The sequence below is a fragment of the Delphinapterus leucas genome, chromosome 4 (assembly GCF_059928025.1).
Source record: "Delphinapterus leucas isolate spDelLeu-1000000601 "Yukka" chromosome 4, BTC_Dleu_Yukka2, whole genome shotgun sequence".
Classification (NCBI taxonomy): domain Eukaryota; kingdom Metazoa; phylum Chordata; class Mammalia; order Artiodactyla; family Monodontidae; genus Delphinapterus; species Delphinapterus leucas.
The window spans coordinates 98053937-98073028 of record NC_143132.1 but is presented as its reverse complement, the minus strand read 5'-3'; the positions used below and the strand labels follow the sequence as shown (position 1 = coordinate 98073028).

General features: G+C 42.2%; 1 protein-coding gene across 5 annotated transcripts in view; it reads right to left on the bottom strand.

The window, feature by feature from the left end:
• Nucleotides 1–19092, bottom strand: part of GOLIM4 (golgi integral membrane protein 4) — an 81046-nt gene that overhangs the window by 27825 nt on the left and 34129 nt on the right. For 4 of the 5 annotated variants that reach the window (XM_022572905.3, XM_022572896.3, XM_022572925.3 and 1 more), the window contains exons 2-5: nucleotides 9731–9805; nucleotides 6974–7023; nucleotides 5267–5320; nucleotides 3575–3725 (exon numbers count right to left, since the gene is read on the bottom strand). In XM_022572905.3, coding sequence (XP_022428613.1) covers nucleotides 3575–3725; nucleotides 5267–5320; nucleotides 6974–7023; nucleotides 9731–9805 — 330 coding nt within the window. The remainder of the gene's footprint in view (nucleotides 1–3574; nucleotides 3726–5266; nucleotides 5321–6973; nucleotides 7024–9730; nucleotides 9806–19092) is intronic. The other variant, XM_030760686.2, reaches the window with a different exon arrangement.

Here is a 19092-nt window from a genome sequence, read left to right as displayed (position 1 = left end):
GAGAGACACCCCATCTGCTCAAAACTTCTAAATATATTTTCTTTCTCCCACCATTGAGTTCTTGACGGATCCAAATTCTCCCTCCAATAGCTATAGGACAGTTCTTTCCAGGGCTACCATGTGAGACTGTAGCAATCAGAGCGAAGTCTTAAAAACTCCTGAACCACAAGCTCCACTGTTCGGGGAACCACCTCTTGCTAATTTTCCCACATTTTCAGTATCTGGATGGTATGAACTGGCAGCGCTTGGGCTAAATACAACACACAAACATTTTTTTCGGCCCCTGCAGTGTTGGCCTACACATAGTGTCTTCCACATTTGAAGAGCTGTCACCATTTAAAAACCAAGAATCTGGGTCTAATAAGATTCTGGCAACATTAGGCCAGTTCTCATGTGACAGCACTCAGCAGAAGTTAAATGGTGGCTGCGTGACCATAATGACTCATCTCCAACGGGAGATACTGTTGAGAGTGAAAGGGGTGCTGTTAAGAATTATGCTGGGACAGCAGCGGGTGTGGACCTGCACTGCGTTGGGCAAACCGTCCCCAAAGTGGCAGCCACTCGCTGCAGGCAGAACTTTATGTCTCCAGGGTGGCCCTCAGCACAGAAGGAAAGTTCCAGTCACCATCCCGCCTCATACTTTCTGTCCACTTTCACTCCACTAGAGTCCCTGCTTGATCCCCGGGCACTGGCTTCGTGATTGGGTTTGGGGAGAGATCAAGAACAAGGTGGGAAATGTGGCCAGTGGTTGGGTTGTCCACCTACATGTCATACCGGATTTTCTCAAAGGTCAAAACAGGACACTGTGGGGGCTTCCCTGGTGGCGCAGTGGTTGAGAGTCCGCCCGCCGATGCAGGGGACGCGGGTTCGTGCCCCGGTCCGGGAAGATCCCACATGCCGCGAAGCGGCTGGGCCCGTGAGCCATGGCCGCTGAGCCTGCGTGTCCGGAGCCTGTGCTCCGCAACGGGAGACGCCACAACAGTGAGAGGCCTGCGTACCGCAAAAAAAAACAAAACAGGACACTGTGGCAATCGAAGAGGACCACAAGTGTGTCATCGGCTGGATGGGCCCTCAGTCTACACACAGGCACACATGCACCTGAAATACCCGAACGTGGCTGACTTTTAAAGGAATTCAGTTTATAACCTTAATGACAGTGTCTCCTGTGCCTTTGCTGTGTGACCCTGAGCAAGTTACCTAACTTTAGCAGGCCTCAATTTCTTCACTTGTTAAATTAGACTAAATATAATGCCTACCTTGCAGGTTGTTGTGAGACTTAAATAAGATACCTGTACAAAGAATTTCCCCCAGTACTGGCACATGGAAAACATTTGTTAAGTGTCAGCTATTATTATAACGATAATGGGAAGAATAATCATCTAAGTTTATATGCTACCAGCTCATAGCTATCCATATTCTAAATTCTAAACTCCCTCCTCGTGTCATAGTAACCTGCCAAAGACTACTCGGACTACACACGTCATAGGCTTGCCGCTACAGACCCGCGTCTATCACGATGCATCTATCTTTAATTTACTATCAGGGACCATAATCAAACAAAAGCGCTGATGTGAAAATCACTTATCAAAGTGTCATCAAAGGCACTGTCACATTAAGTTGTTTTAAGTCTCTCTGATAAACTTCTTCCAAAAATTAATTGACATCAAAAATACCGTTCTCTCTCTCTCTCTCGCCCTCTGTCTCCATCTCTGTCTCTCTCTATCGCTCCCTCACCCACCAAGGTATTTGGTAGATTCTCTCTTCTGATGACAAAAGCCCTATCACTTGCTGTATTTCTACTTTTGTTCTGGGTTCCAGGAAGCTCAGACCAGGCCATCAGGCTTGAACTATCTGAGTATATGCAGAACTCACAGACAAGTATTTTCCATGGTTCTGATTTCTTGTTAACATTTTACTATACATGGACTTGGTTTCAAAGAAAGGAGTAACTATAGAGTAGACACAAGATAATATGCCATTTAGGGTTATTACTAAAATTGAATGAACTAAATTATGTAAAGCATTCCAAGGTCAGACACCTAGAAAATTTTACTTCTCACTACTTAATGGATCTCCTTCATATCAATATAATTAAATATATCCCCTCAGCTTGGCTCAGGTTTGAAAATGCTCAACAGTGGATCCTACAAGTCAAATGTCCTCCTTCACCACACAAGGGTGTAGCATCCCCAGGGTGGCAAGTGCTGTCTGTGCACTGGAGTCTTCTGGTTCTCTCTTCCTTTTACCACCTTTGTAAGGGCTTTCAGTGTTTAGTCTCTTCCTTTCTCTATTTTGTTATCTTACTGACTCCTCACCACCCGGCTCACCACCAACAAGCCAAGGCCCCTACATGTCTACATCTCTTGGGTATCATCCGCTGACATCTGGCTCCATCAAGACCACCTCAACCCTTTGTAAACTGCCTCAGTGGCTATTTAACTCCCAGGTGCCTTGTTGGAATACTTACAAAGTATTCCTATTATTTTGGAATACTGTTATTAGCCTATTATTTTGGAACACTTCGAGACAAAACATTGCAAAAAAAAAAAGTACAGAAAAGTCCAAAGGACCCTTCACACGGTTTCTTTCTATGATGACATTTTATATAAAACCAGGAAATTGTTCTTCACCCATGTTTTTGCAAAGCACCAGGATTTCACCCGTGTTTTTGCAAAGCACCAGGATTTCACCCATTTTTTTGCAAGCACCAGGATTTCACCCGTGTTTTAGCAAGCACCAGGATTTCACCCGTGTTTTTGCAAAGCGCCAGGATTTCACCCGTGGTTTTGCAAGCACCATGTACGTTTTTAAACCAAATCTCACACTTCAGACTTATTTAGTACCTGGATAGGTGATTGTAGAATATGCTATAGCCCTTTTCCAGAACTAACATGTACTCAGAAGTGATATATTTTGTTCCACATTACTATGAAAATACCTGATGCTGATGCTGGTGGTGGTTAATATAGATTGAAGGTCTACCACGTACCAGTAACTGTTCTAGGTGCTCTGCATGATGTAATCCTCATACCAACTCTACAAGGTTGATACTTTTTACGAATAGCTCGCTTTTACAGATGAGGATGGTTTACGCTACACAACTTGCCTGTGGTCATATATAAACTAGTCATTGAAGAGGCCAAGATTCACGAGGGCAGTCTGACTCCAGAGCCTGAGCTTTTTGAAGCTACTATTAGCGATCAACAGGGAGTCTTTATGCCCCTGTGGACATTTGGAAATGCATCACTGTAACTGGGGAGCACTGATGGCATTTTGTGGATGGGGTCAGAGATGCTAAATGTCTCACAACACACTTAAAAAGAGAACTGTCTTGCCCAACATGGCCAATGTGCCCCGTTGAGAAACACTAAGTATTCTATTCTGTTTCCCTAAACAAACCCAAAGAGATAAGTGTGAAACTTCGTAAAGAAGTAAGAAGTAGCTGGTAAAGACCATATGTAAGGTAATCAATCAGCAAGTAACAAACAAAATAAAACAAAAGTCTATTGTTCTATTCAAACGTTAATATGAGTATTCATTTCCATGCACAGTGACTAATTAGGTTTCCAAATACCTTTTAGCTTAGAAAGCTCTTGTTCTTTCTCTTGCTGCAGCTGCAGGTATCGCTGCTTGTGGTCATTAAATGTCCTACTGAAGTCTTCTCCTTGCCTGCGGTGTTCCTCTTCCAAGTCGCTGTGCTGTTTCTTTAGCTCCTCATGTTGACTCTGCAAAGATGAAAACTTTAGCAGGGATGTACATTCTCTAAATTATATCAGAATCTGTCTCTCGATAGTGTAGTCTTTCTCTTGCCAGAAAGTCAGCACAAATGAAGAAGTAGCCTTCGTTTTCCTCAGACTGCTTTGAATTTGTGCAGCTCCCTTCCATTTCCCTTCCATTCCAAATGAATAGTTTGGGATCATGGCCAAAAATAATTTTCTCCTGAATTTTTAACATTAACGGGAAAAACAAGAAGTTGGAAGTCTGCATGAGAGATGGAAAAGGAAGGGATGTGGGGAAATGCCCAGGGACTCAAGTTACTGTGGAAACAGGGTAAAGCCAATGAAAAAATTACCCCTCCGTGGATACTCTAGACTGCCTCTTTCAATCTGATGTTTTCCCAGCAACATTTTTTATTTCCTTTCTTTGATTTTCAGCCTTCCTGGTAACCCAGTTTAAAGAAGGGGGGGAAAAAGACTTTTTTCCGTTTGGGAGAAGTAATAAATCGATTGTTTATAGAACGATTCTCACTTATACTACTCCTGATTATAATACTGTAATCACAATTTAGATAAATTCTACAGTCTCCAGATGCTTAATGTGAAAGGGTGGTCTGCTTTAATTCATGTATTGCTTTCTTGATAATAGGAAAGATGCTGGTTTCAATAAAAAGATATGCCCTACTGATATAGGAGAAAACACAACACCAAACAAAAAGCTGGGGGGTAAGGGCTGGAGACAGTGGCGTGGTATTTTTTCCCTGCTGTGCAGGGTGGCATACTGTCTGCTGTTCATCTCTTCTGGCCTGAACAGAAATAATGCATCTCTCTCTCTCTTTTTTTTTTTTTCAATTTTCCTGACACAATAATGAGTTTTATCCAAGTACCATGGAAGGAGAATCTTTAAACATAAATTGTGCTCCTGTGGTAGGCAGAACACTTATTACACATTAGTAACAGGAAGGCAGCATTTTAATACTTCTACTGCCTCCAGTGCAACTAAGATAAAAGAAAATATCTAAGAAAAACCACTCTGAGAAATTAGATTTAAAAAAACAAACAAAGGGGCTTCCCTGGTGGCGCAGCGGTTGAGAGTCCGCCTGCCGATGCAGGGGACACGGGTTCGTGCCCCGGTCCGGGAAGATCCCACATGCCGCGGAGCGGCTGGGCCCGTGAGCCATGGCCGCTGAGCCTGCGCGTCCGGAGCCTGTGCTCCGCAACGGGAGAGGCCACAACAGTGAGAGACCCACGTACCGCAAAACAAAACAAAGAACAAACAAACAAAAATCCTTAAAGGATAGAGAACAAAATTAAAAATTAGGTGACCAGAGAGCCTCATTTATAAAAAATGTGCAATGAGCTAAATATGTTCTTTGTAATCAGGTGATAAACACGATGGAGCATTACAATTATATATCGCTTTCAGCCAGAAATGGCTTTAATATACCATAACACAACACAAATCAACTTTCTGTAAACTTTCCTTGATCACTTAAGTTACTTAGTTAATCCTTTGATTCACTCACGAAGAACAACTTTAAATTACTCACCTTTAACATCTGATGTTGGACATTCAACGCGCTGTACCTGCTATTAGAATCTTGCTGTAAATTGAAAAGCAAACAGTTAACGCAAAAATAACAAATTTGGCTCTTTTGCTAACCAGAGCTTAAAGGTCTTAATGGAAGGATTTCACTCATTTCACTTGTGTTAAGTGAAAATGAACTCTAAGCTCGAAACAGGACAATTCTGAGGCCATCTCTTTACTTAATAGCAGAAATGAAGTTTTCACATTCCTCTAAGTTTGCTAGACTTTAATAATGAAAAATCAGGACATGGAATTATGAAACAGCAGCTTGACAGGGCCCTTGGAGGTGATTTACTTCCACTCTCATATTGAGAAGAAAAACTGAGGCCAGAGGCACAGGGGAACTTGTCCTGAGATGCAGCACCGCACATGGCTGATATATTGTGCCCGGTGCTCCAAGGGGAAAAGGAGATAAACCAGGCCTCACAAGCTTCGCGTGGCTTCCGGGAAGGGAGAGAAAAGGCACTTTCCTGCCTCGAACTTCAGCGGGTAAGAAATTCTACATACGTGACTTTACCCCAACTAGAATCCAACTCACAGAGTGAGAAACAGAAAGGCTAAGGAACAGGCCAGGACAAACATTTCCTTTAGTAGCAGAGCCAGGACCAAAACTTGAGCCTACACCTATGGCTGAAGCACGCGCTCCAGGAGTGTGTCTCTGTGTGCCAGTGGAGCATCTTCACATTTGGACCTCACACAAGTCCAGTCCTGGACAACCATAACTAGTGAGGGTGCAAACCACAAACCACCTGAAGGTTTTCTCTCCCCAGGCTGCTGTGTTGTTCTATCTTATGTGCCCCACTCCTTGCTTTACCCGTCACCGGTACAAGCACAGCCTCAATTCTTTCTTTCTTTCATATTCTTGCAGCTTCTAAAATGAACTGCATTTTTGCTTTATCATTTTATTTTATCACTTCACCATTTTAATTTGTAATAAATTACATTACAAAATGCACAACAGAATACACACAGTTCTGGCTAGGGCTTTTTAAAGCAGGTAAGAGTTGAAAGCCGACAGCCTCCTAGATATTCAAGGAACAGACTCTTCTCAGTTTTAATACCCCAAAACACCAATGCTTTATTCAACCAATGCTTACATATTTTTCTTAGAGTAAGAGAAAAACTTGTTTTTCTCTAGTTAATTTGGACTTAAAACCTTTTTAAACTGCCAGTATCATTTATGTATTCATTCGTTCCACAGATGTTTTTGAACATGGGAACTCTAGGCCAGGTACCGTGTCAGACATTAAACAGCAATGTCTATGCAAGTGACAGTGACTTCCTGCAAAGGCAAATTAAAATAAATATCACATTCTATAGAAAAGAGAGACTACAAATGAATAAATAAGTGAATAAAAATAATCTCTTTATGAAGAGATTATGTTTATGGTTGAACATTATTAAGGCTATTTCCAATTTATCACTATCACAGTAATGTGATAAAGGAAGGTAGGTTTTAAAAGAGCAGTTTTTAGGTCTTCCTCTGAGAATCTCTTGGCAAGGAAGGAAGGAAAGGAGAGAGGAAGGGAGGGAGGGGAGGAGGGAAATGTATTTCAGCCCTTCAGTCCTAATGATCAACAGAGTAAAAGGTTTTGCGATATTTCCATATTTCCCCCTCTTGCAAGTTTCGTGAAATAAAAAATTAAGGGAGAAAAAAAAAAAAACTCACCCTTCCCTTATTTAGTGTTTCTTGTGCTTCTAATTTATAAACCAGAAAATCTAGAAAATACAAAATGGAGAAAATAGAGTATAAGTTAATTCACTGTGGCATTTTTAGACATCTAAAAGAACATAGGCATACTTTACTCAGACCTAAAAAATGTTTCAGGTTTAAGACAATCTACTTGGTGACTTATATACTTTGTCTTTTAATGCTTTAGAAAGAGTTGAAAAAAACTGTTATATAATTTTCCTCTTTACCTTTAAGTTGTGAATCTTGTATCAACAAAATACACACTATAACCAACTGATTAAAAGTGCATTTAGAATGTGTACTTGGTGATGAACTGTCCTTGAAATTAAGGAGAAATAAAACATGAAGTGCACCTAAGGACAGAGATGATTTATTGCCAGCCACTAGATGGCACACGAAAATCATTCAGGACCTGAAAAGGAAATCAAGCCGTGGAAACCATCTTTCATGCTCTTAAGGCTTTATTATCCACTAGATGGCTCTATAAAATCACTCTGCTTTTGAAGACAAGGGAAATCCAAATCCTATCAAAGCATTTTAATGATCTGAAACATCTCAGTAAAACATCCTAGCCCACACTGCCCTCCTCTGTTCTCCCTCCTTCTACCTCACACCAAGGTAATCAGGCGGAACATCTCACTTCAATCTCAAGATTTACCAAAAAGATGAATAAATAAAAATAGAATGCAGGAGAAATGTCTATTTAGGTCTTCTGCCCATTTTTGGATTGGGTTGTTTGTTTTTCTGTTATTGAGCTGCATGAGCTGCTTATAAATTTTGGAGATTAATCCTTTGTCAGTTGCTTCATTTGCAAATATTTTCTCCCACTCTGAGGGTTGTCTTTTCGTCTTGCTTATGGTTTCCTTTGCTGTGCAAAAGCTTTGAAGTTTCATTAGGTCCCGTTTATTTTTGTTTTTATTTCCATTTCTCTAGGAGGTGGGTCAAAAAGGATCTTGCTGTGATTTATGTCATAGAGTGTTCTGCCTATGTTTTCCTCTAAGAGTTTGATAGTTTCTGGCCTTACATTTAGGTCTTTAATCCATTTTGAGTTTATTTTTGTGTATGGTGTTAGGGAGTGTTCTAATCTTATACTTTTACATGTACCTGTCCAGTTTTCCCAGCACCACTTATTGAAGAGGCTGTCCTTTCTCCACTGTACATTCCTGCCTCCTTTATCAAAGATAAGGTGACCATATTTCTCCAAAGAAGATATACAGACTGCCAACAAACACATGAAAGAATGCTCAACATCATTAATCATTAGAGAAATGCAAATCAAAACTACAATGAGATATCATCTCACACCAGTCAGAATGGCCATCATCAAAAAATCTAGAAACAATAAATGCTGGAGAGGGTGTGGAGAAAAGGGAACCCTCTTGCACTGCTGGTGGGAATGTGAATTGATACAGCCACTATGGAGAGCAGTATGGAGGTTCCTTAAAAAACTACAAATAGAACTACCATACAACCCAGCAATCCCACTACTGGGCATATACCCTGAGAAAACCATAATTCAAAAAGAGTCATGTACCAGAATGTTCATTGCAGCTCTATTTACAATAGCCCAGAGATGGAAACAACCTAAGTGTCCATCATCGGATGAATGGATAAAGAAGATGTGGCACATATTTGTAATGAGGTGGATAGACCTAGAGTCTGTCATACAGAGTGAAGTAAGTCAGAAAGAGAAAGACAAATACCGTATGCTAACACATATATATGGAATTTAAGAAAAAAAAATGTCATGAAGAACGTAGGGGTAAGACAGGAATAAAGACACAGACCTACTAGAGAATGGACTTGAGGATATGGGGAGGAGGAAGGGTAAGCTGTGACAAAGCGAGAGAGAGGCATGGACATCTATACACTACCAAACGTAAGGCAGATAGCTAGTGGGAAGCAGCCGCATAGCACAGGGAGATCAGCTCGGTGCTTTGTGACCGCCTGGAGGGGTGGGATAGGGAGGGTGGGAGGGAGGGAGACGCAAGCGGGAAGAGATATGGGAACATATGTATATGCATAACTGATTCACTTTGTTATAAAGCAGAAACCAACACACCATTGTAAAGCAATTATACTCCAATAAAGATGTAAAAAAAAAAAAAAGAATGCAGGTAATTTCAAACCACAACCTGTATAAGCTCCATGCTTTATAGAAAAACTCTGATAAAAATCAACAGCATTGCCTAATACCTGTGCTAAATGTTGATTTTTCAAACCAAACCAATCAGTTGTGCCAATAAAGCCTTTACCACAAGATGAAAACAGGTGTATAACCTAAAAGACATTGTACAATAAGATCAATTCATTACGTTCTAAATGTACATGTATATGTATATGTTTATATAACGTTTGTCATATTCTGGACAACGCATGCTGTTACTTTTCCTGGATGCCTGTGGACGGAAGTCAGGTGTTAGTAACGTATGCATTGATAATATTCAAAGAAAAGCTGTGTGTTATTTCCGAAGCAATACATATAACCAATATATGAATGACCTCAAAGTGGCACCAACTGAATGAAAGATTCTAAATCTAGTCTTGAACAGGAATTATTTTGTCGCACAATGTATAGCATATTGCTTGGTATCTCCTTCTCCATCCACCAAATAAAACTGACTTTGGGTGATCTGAAAAATTTCTTAGCAAAAAAAATAGTAAAGCAAGTACGTGATGCTTCAAAGAAGAGTATGATAAAAACACAGAACACGAATTACATTATTTATTTACCTTCCTTTGCTTTCTTATGTTCAAGTCTTTCCTTTTGCAAGGATTTCTCTAATCTTGATCTGTGTTCATACACAACTGGAAAAAAAAAAGTTAAAACTTATCTTCAAAGAATTAGAAATTCTAAGGTAAAATTAACATCAATTTTCAAAACAGGAAGAAGACAGTTTAGAGTCCTTTCACAATTAAAATTAAAATGTATGCATTTTAAGTTCCACATTCTTGGTAAAAGATGGACACAATAATAGGCATAATTCTGGGCTGACTCCTATGCAGTCTGCCCCTCTGTAAAACCAACACTCTGGAAGAGGCTTCCACCTTCTTGTCCTCATGCTTCTGCAACATGAGTCTGTGTGAGGCTCCAGGTCTCTTCCCGGACAAGCGTGTCCACGCTCACGACTTCAGCCAACATCTACACGGCACTTACCCTCACATCTGTGTGTCCAGCTCCCACCTCTCCCTCAGGTGCTAGGAGAGGATTTCCACCCAGATATCCCATAAGTACTGCCAAGTCAACACGAGCTGCGTGAGTCTCAGTGAAAGATGCCTGGGTGGGTGAGGAAACCTCAGCAGCATACTAAGGCTTGCTGAAAGAAGGGGTGGATTCCGCCATGTCAGGAAAAACTTAGGTAAGATAGCCACAGAGATGAAGGAGGGAGAGACTCTCCCCACTAAAGAACCTATACAAGTGCCCACAAAGGAACAAGTCAGGTTTACATCTGCCATGGCAGGAAACCCAAGGCAAACTGATGTCCTGCTGTAGGACCTTCCTGCACTTTACCAACCCCACCTCCCCCATCTACTCTGAAGTAGCTGGAGTTGCCTGTGGAGTGCAGGAGAGAGAGCAGATGTATTAGGGGGAAAATAGGCAGAAGCCCATCGGGACTCTCTCCCACACTACAGGCTTCACATCTACAGCAAATGGGAGCTGCAAGAGTGGGAAAAGCTTTACCTTTAAATGAAAAAAATGTGTATTACTACACTGGACTAGACCAGACACGATCCTTACTAAACCAAGACTGTGTTTATGGATAAAAGTTACTGAAAGATTTTTTTCTTTCTTTGATCTGAGAGAAGCTGTAAAGTAGTGAAGTCTGTCTTAGATTTCATGCAGGGACAGAAAACCCAGCTCCGCGGAGTGGTTGGAATAGGGGAGAGGAGGAGAGAACAAAGTTACGTTTCTGACGCGCCCTTTAATCCTGTTTGTTCAGCATTACGGTCACAAATGATCTCATTCCCTGCAAGCTCAGCCAAGCCTGTCACTTGGTTCTTTTACCAGCCCTAGCTCCCCATGACTACCTAAGATACAATTCAATCACCAGTCGCTGACTGTCCGTCCAGTGCATACAGCTGCCCGACACTGCCGGCCGCCTAGAGCTGCCATGGTCGCAGCAACTCCCCTCCCTGACATCTGCTTGTTGCTGCTGGACCCCCTGCCCCGTCCCTCCCCCCGCCCCTTCCCCACTGCCACCCCTGCCAGTTACCAGCTATCTCTGTCCTCCTTCCAACACGCCCATCATCTCCAGGGTCCTTCCCCTTCTCCCAACACTGCATCTCTCACCTTGGTGTCCCATAGAAACATGCCATTCCCAGGGCTCCATCTACGAATCCCACAGCCCCTAGCTCTCCTCACACCTCTGCTAGCATCTCAGTCCAGAACTCCTAGAAGGCCTGCCACCAGCCAAACTGGTATGGTGTCATCCCCTGATGGCATGCCTGCCCCAAACTCATCTTTCCCCTCAATTCAGCCTCCCATTAGTCATCGAAATAATGAGCTGCTCCATTCCCTTTCTCCACTTGGGTTCCTATTCTATTCACCAGATGATCCCTCTCCTTCCCCCAGTGCTATTATTACAAAGGGATCTAATCCAACTCCCCAGTTATTGAGCTGCTGCGATGTACCTGGCACCATATTATGAGCAGAAATGCAAAATGAATAGACATGGGCCTTGGCCTCAAGAAGCTCTAGTCCAACACAGGAGATAGATTAGGTAATTTTAAATAATTAGAGCTAAATGCATTTGGCATACTAAAAGCCCAGTGAAAGAGAGGGGTGAGCTCTGGATGGGAGAGGAGTGAGGGGAGATTCTCAGAGGTGACAATCTCTTGGCTGGCTTTGGGAGTGAAGAACAGTTTGGTAGATGGGAGCCCCACAGGAGAAGGGCACTGCTGGAAGACATCACAGGACAAAGACACAGAGGTGTTGGAACTGGACTAAAGGCAGCTGTGCTCCAGAAAGCTTGGTTCTAAGTCCATTGTTGAGAAATTAGACTTTTTTCAGCCATATAGGTGTACAGTAGATAAGTCTCTCGGCCAATTCCTGAAAGCCTATTAAAACCAAGAGGTTCCTTGGATTGGTACTAACACTGCCATCTTGAATGACATTTGGAACGAGGGAGGGAAAACAAAGACTAGAGCTGGGGAGCCTCACCAAGCCAGACCCAGAACTGCCTGCCCATAGTCTGAGAATTTCCGCCAGGTAGTGGAGGCTCGCAGGGGAATAGATAAATTACAGTGTGATCATGATATACACAGGCAAGAACAGGATGCCATGGGAACACCTAAGCTCCCCAGCTGGAAGGAAAAACACTCCCTCATCTCCAATCCACTGGCCAAAGTTCCCACGGTCTGGGAAGAAGGTCACAGGAACATAAACATGCCGGGTAATAGGGAATCTGGGTGCACTAACTGGACAATTTCAGCAAGCATGTACATCACTTTCAAAGAAGGGTCAACAGGCAAAGTAGTCAAGATCTTGCTCTAATGGAGTCAAAAGTGGCAGCAGGGGTCCTGAGTCTAGGGGGCTCCTGAAGGGAGGTTAGGACCCTTATGGGGAGACAATCCAGCCTAGCAACACCCAAGACAACAACAACAACAAAACCCAGCAGCAGCACATCCAAGAAAACGTAAGTGGGGGACTGCTTCCCACCATCCCCCGCCACCTCAGACTCTAGATGTCAACTATTATCATGGAAGGGTAAGGATGGCGCTAAACGTTGTAGTTGCAACTTATAATCCTGTGAAATTCTTCCTGACTTAGTAAAATATGGCAGCAGTCACTCAACGTCACGTGGCACATCACGAGAGAATGGAGCAGCAGTGACTGACCGCGGAACGCTTACCTTTGGTTTAGGCAGCAGAAAACTCATCTGCAGGATTTCATCCTCAATAAGGGCAGAGGGTCCACTAGATTCCACCTAGCGGAGAGGGGGTGTGGGGAATGGGGTGAGGAGCGCTCTGTGTGGGAGGCAGGGGAGACGGTGCTCCGCGCTTTACTCTCTTCCCTGCGATTCAGCCAGGAGGATAACGTGCCACCGGCTGGTCCAAAGTCCCCATCGACCAAACTGTCTTTGACAGTTGTATGTATAATGGGGATTTAGACATTCGACATCTTAAGAGCAGCGTGTCTCAAGAGCTAGAAGATCCTAGGACACACAGTTAGAAACTTTCCTAGATCACCTAAAGAGATGCTATACGAGGTCCACAAAGAGGAGAGGATGTTTATGGATTACAGTCCACATCCAAAGGTCTTGGGAAATCTGAGACTATTCACGAATCCATAAAATGGCATCACTCATAGCATGACCTAAGGCATGAATAACGTGCTTTTGCAAATGCAGCAGAAAAAAGATGTGGTAAACAGGAATAGAGGCTATATGTGAGGAACCGTGAGGTAACTGTACTATTAATATTATCTTACTCAGAACTGGTCATTATGACAGCCACCAGCTTCTAGTCCTGACATATAACCTAAGAATTCAGAAATGGTTTGAGGGTTGAGAACATCACTGAGGAGGAAGGTGAGAGAATGGAGCCGCAGTGACTGACGGAAAGCTGGAGAAGTGCTCAGAAAAAGGAAAAAAAAAAACAACCCAAACCGAAAAGGAACCTTAAACTATAGGCTGAGGAAACCACGTTAGGTAAAGGAAAGTGAGAGTAAAAATTAACCCTTAGAATTAGAAACTCTAGAAGGAATGGGAGAAGGAAAGAGGCAGGCGGTACGTAAAGGTCGAGAGCACAGACTCTGGTGTCTGGGTTCAAGTCCCAGATCCATTCCTTATGGGTAGAGTTGCCAAACTTCTTTGTGCTTCAGTTTCTTTATATGGTACATGGGAATAAAAACAGTGCCCATCCCTTTGGGTGGATGTCAGGGCTAAATGAGTTAATTGATGTGAAGTGCTTCAAACACGGCAGGGCACAGAGTAAATGCCAGAAAAATACTAAAATATTTTTTCATCTATCTGTGATGGCTTCAAAGTGCCAGAGGATGAATCAGGTGATTCCCTGAGCTCTTTCAACCCTACAATTAAAGTCTAATAATAACAAAGTAATACACATATATATTGAGAGAGAGACTTGAAACAGCAATGAAATACTGATCTCAGTTTCCTGTTACTTAAAAAAAAAAAAAATTCCCTTAAAAAGGGGGGAGGGTTGCGAATAATCATTCTAATAGCTTAGTAAAACCTATAAGCCTATTTTCTAATAAAAATTGAAGAACAGCAAAATGGACCAGATAGAATCTTTGTGTTCTTGTGGCTCTTCTAGAAAATTTCCCTATCAATTAAACACACACACACACACACACACACACACACACATACACACACACGCACGCTACCCTTAATTCTTTAGCATGCATTCTCCAGGCTTTGGGGCTGGTGATTTATCTAGATAGGTTTACTGTTTTGCTTAGAAGGAGGATTGCTAATCAATCCCTGTCACCTATCTCTTTTTCTATTTATACTCTGAAGTCAAGGGCATCAGTCAAGATGAAGCCAAACTGCTAGAACCTTTGCAACAAAAAAGGTATATAATTAATATTCTCAAAGCACCCATCAGGTTCAAGAAAAAATAAGTATAAAAATAATGGTTCAATCTCGGCATTCAAGATCGTTAATGCAGACCAACACTACAACAGGGATAGGATGTGAATCATAAGAACTCGTGAGAGAAGGATGAAAATCCACAATACTCATCATCTCCCCTGCTTACTGACAAGGAGTTTAATATTTTCCATGCAGTCAAGGGTGGAAAGAGTTTTTATTCCCCCCTTAACTCACTCAAGAGTTTAAAAATATGCCAGCTTCCGACAGCAATTTTCCACTTTAACTCTGACTTCCATCCAAAAGGCACAGAGAAATTAGGTGCATGCATCCACTTAGGGGTAAAATATATATCTATGACATTTCATCTATGACAAGCTGCTCCAATTCAGAATTAGAAAACAACAGTTTAAAATTAGACAGAAGGGCTTCCCTGGTGGCGCAGTGGTTGAGAGTCCGCCTGCCGATGCAGGGGACACGGGTTCGTGCCTCGGTCCGGGAAGATCCCACTTGCCGCAGAGCGGCTGGGCCTGTGAGCCATGGCCGCTGGGCCTGTGCATCCGGAGCCTGTGCTCCGCAACGGGAGAGGCCACAACAGTGAGAGGCCCACGTACCGCAAAAAATAAAAAATAAAAATAAATAAAATTAGACAGAAAACACTGCTAAGTGTTTTAACACCTTAAGCCAAGAGAGGGCAAGGTTTCTTTGGCAGAAGCAACAGCCTGTGAAATTTTGCTTTCAGTCCCGACGACAACACAGGGTTTTATCTTTAAAAAAAAAACACACAACCGAGTCTTGGTATGAAAGGCACACAATTCAACTTGTGAAAACATTGATTTGCGAGTACCTTTATCATTTTACAGGTGATAAAAATTAAAATGAACAAATTAGTGTTTTGATAATTGTGGCTGAAGATACTTAAGTAGGATAGCAAGAGCGATGACAAAAAAGGAAAATAAATTGAAATCACTATAGTTCTCAGAAGATAATACTCTTGAGGTTTTGCTTTATTTTGGTTTTTTAGGCCTAAAATCGTAGATATTTATTATGTCTTTACGAACAGTTCTCAACTGTGGTTCTAACTGGCCAGAAGTGGGCTGGAGGCCAGCCACTTGCCCACCCACCTCCTCCGCTGCACAATGAGCTGGTAATTAACATGAAGACAACATCATAGATACAGTTTTCCAATTATCTTTCCTTCCTTGTTTCATCATTTCACCTCATAAGAAGTCTGAGAAAGAATACCAAAGATCTTCTTAGAAAACAACCCATATAAAACAAGTAAAAAGACAAAAGAAGGGGGACACCTATTACCATTTTGAGGATCACACCGGATCCCCCTGCAGCCCCCGTGAGTGGGCAAAGGCACCCCTAAGGCTCTACTTTGGTGTCTCCACCCCACTCTTTCCACAAAGTCGGCCCCATCCTCCTGACTCATGGAGCGTTTTTCTCACAGGTAACTCCTAAACCATTAAGTCCAGCTTTGGCTTCTCACCCCCTTCCGGTTTTACAACTTCCAGTACAATTCAACCTTTCCTGTCTGCTCGACCATTGATGGCTGAATTTGAATTATGGTTAGTTACCTTGGTCACATCGCAGGCCTGGGGGCAAAACCTCCCAATGGCTTCCCGTCACGCCTTGAGCGAAACCCACAGCCCTCACGAGGCTTCACCCCATCGTCCATCCTGCTCCAGCCACAGCGGCCTCCTCAGCATTCCCCAAACATGCGAGGCGAGCTCTCGCTTCAGCACCTCACACTGCCTCTTCCTGGCAGCCCCGCTGCTCCTCCTCCAGGCATCTGTGCGACTAGCTCCCTCACTTCCCTCAGGTCTTTACTAGAAAGATACCTTCTCATCAGATCCTTTCCTGGACAACCTAAGACTGCCACCTGCTTCCCACCCTCAACACTTCCAGGCTCCCTCCCCACTTCATTTTTCTCCTTAGTCCTTAACTCTTTCTACTAATTTTTTTTACTTTTGGGGGCCTTATTTATTGCCTTTCTATCTCACTAGAATATAAGCTCAGTCAGGGCAAGAATTTCTCGTTTGATTTATTTCAGTGTTGTATCCCTATTACAGTGAGTTACAGGCATTCAACAGATAATGAATGAATGAATGAATGAATGAACTTTGTGTGCCATGAAGGCTGGGATTGGCTAGCTCCTCTTTCCTTCTCTTCTATATTCCCAGCCCTCACTACCACTTCAGTTCCAATCCCCCAGCTCCTAATATCTAGTGGTATTCAATAATACTTGAGAAATAAATGAATGCATTTAGAAGATATTTCATTCTCTTCCTCATTTGCCTGTCATCCTTTAAGTCCCAGCATTTTTAACTGAATTTCCATATTTGTTGGCTCATTAGTACTCACATATCCCAGAGAATAGACAGATAACAGAATAGAGATTAAATATAAATTTATCTGTTGATGTATAGGCTCATAAGATTAGCATTAGTTAAATCACAGCCCTGAAATATAGAAGTTTTCAGAATGCTGAGGGGAAAAAAAGGACAGTCTGATTAGGTATTAGAATTCTACTTCATGGCAATTGCTATTTTTTTTTTTTTTTTTTTTTTTGGTGGTACGCGGGCCTCTCACTGTTGTGGCCTCTCCCGTTGCGGAGCACAGGCTCCGGACGCGCAGGCTCAGCGGCCATGGCTCACGGGCCCAGCCGCTCCGCGGCATGTGGGATCTTCCCGGACCGGGGCACGAACCCGTGTCCCCTGCATCGGCAGGCGGACTCGCAACCACTGCGCCACCAGGGAAGCCCCTGCTGTATTTATTTTTTTACTGCACACTAAAGTTCCTGTAATAGTTCATAAAGTGTCTATTTTTAAGTTTGCTAATGCATACAGTTTATGAAGTCATTTAAATGGAATTTTAAGCATGATTTGAATTGGTGCCTAACTGCCTTTCTTATTTTGGATAAAACTATACGAAGGCTTTCCCTCATGACACTATCTAATTGAGATTTGGCTTTTTCAAACAAGTATTATATTAGCTGACTTAAGATATATGTCTTCACACAAGTCTTCTTGGCATTCTTTCAAGTGGTGAGCTACTAATAATCATTCTTATTATTAGAGGAAATCTATTCACTCCTCATGAAATAATTCTGCTCTTAGCTGCTCAGAGCTATCATAGCACCAGCAGTATTCCAGGCCCCTTGGGAGACACTAAAGTACAGGCATTACTCTTATAAAAAGCTTCTAGTCAACAAATCTGGGTTGCGAGAGGAGGCTAAGACAGTTAAAACAGTAAGAAGACAATGAGAGATCACCAAAGGTTAGGTAAGCCAGGATGACAGAACGGCCTGCTGAGCCAGCAGATTTTTACATATAATCTCTTGGTAAGCTAAGAGAAAAATTATCCTCCTGTCCCATGAAAATACGGGACTCAACAAAGTAAAAGTTACATTCTCAAAGGCATGAATAAGTACATATGCATATATATTAGAAACTTAGGAATTCACAGTAAGAGAAGTAAAAGTTATTCTAAAATCAGATGTATATGCATAGACCCTCTAGAGTAATATGCTTATCTAGCAATCAGATTTCAGCTGGACTGCATCACAGCATTTCAAGAAATAATGCATGAGAGAGAGGATTAGGTTTCTGGTCACCCAAAACTGATGCAAGGGTATACAAGAATGCTCTTCAGATGGGCTAAAATAGGCAAAAGCACATTGGTTCTATAATGGGACTAAGAATTTATGCATAAACTTTTCAAAATCGATGTGCTTGATCCAAACGTAAAAGACATTTCTTAAGTTACCTGATTTCTTCATGGAAACCTGCTTCTATGGACACTTCAAGTAATGCCAGCATCTTTGCTGGCATTTTTTAGAGAAAAACCTAAAATCCAGGACTCAAGTATCAACCCTGTTGTATAAACCTGTATCTCAGAGAATACACACAACTCAGGGAGCATGAGCTGGGCTGCAACTGGCTTCTCCTTCAAACCAATGAAGCAGTACACAAGCAACCCCATCTTCATCCAAACTGCCAGTGTCAAGTTTTCACTTCAAAATGTGAAGGTATGCAACGTATCTTGGAAGTGGCTTCATAAAAAACCTGGCTTATAAAGAGATACTATGTAAGGCCTCTTCTCTATTGCACCCTGAATATTACATTCTACAAATCAAACAAATATTCACTGAGCATTTATTATATGCCAGGCATTGTTCTGATATTTGAGAATATATTGTGAGCACAACAGTAGAAAATATTGTCCTTGGGGAACTCATATTCTGCAGAAAGATGTAAATGATAAACATAAGTAAGAGTACACTAGAAGTCAGTGAATGCCACGGGGAGAAAAGAACGGAGTATAAGAGATTGGAGCTGTGGGAAGGATGGATCAGGTTTCACTTTTAAACAGGGTGGGCAAGACAGGATTCACTGAGAAGGAGACGTTTGAGCCAACACTTGAAAAACGTGGTGAAGGAGTTAGTACTACAGACGCCTCAGGTCAAGTGTTCCAGATAGATAGAACAGGAAGTGCAAAAGCCCTACAGTGCAACCATACCTGGGATGTTCT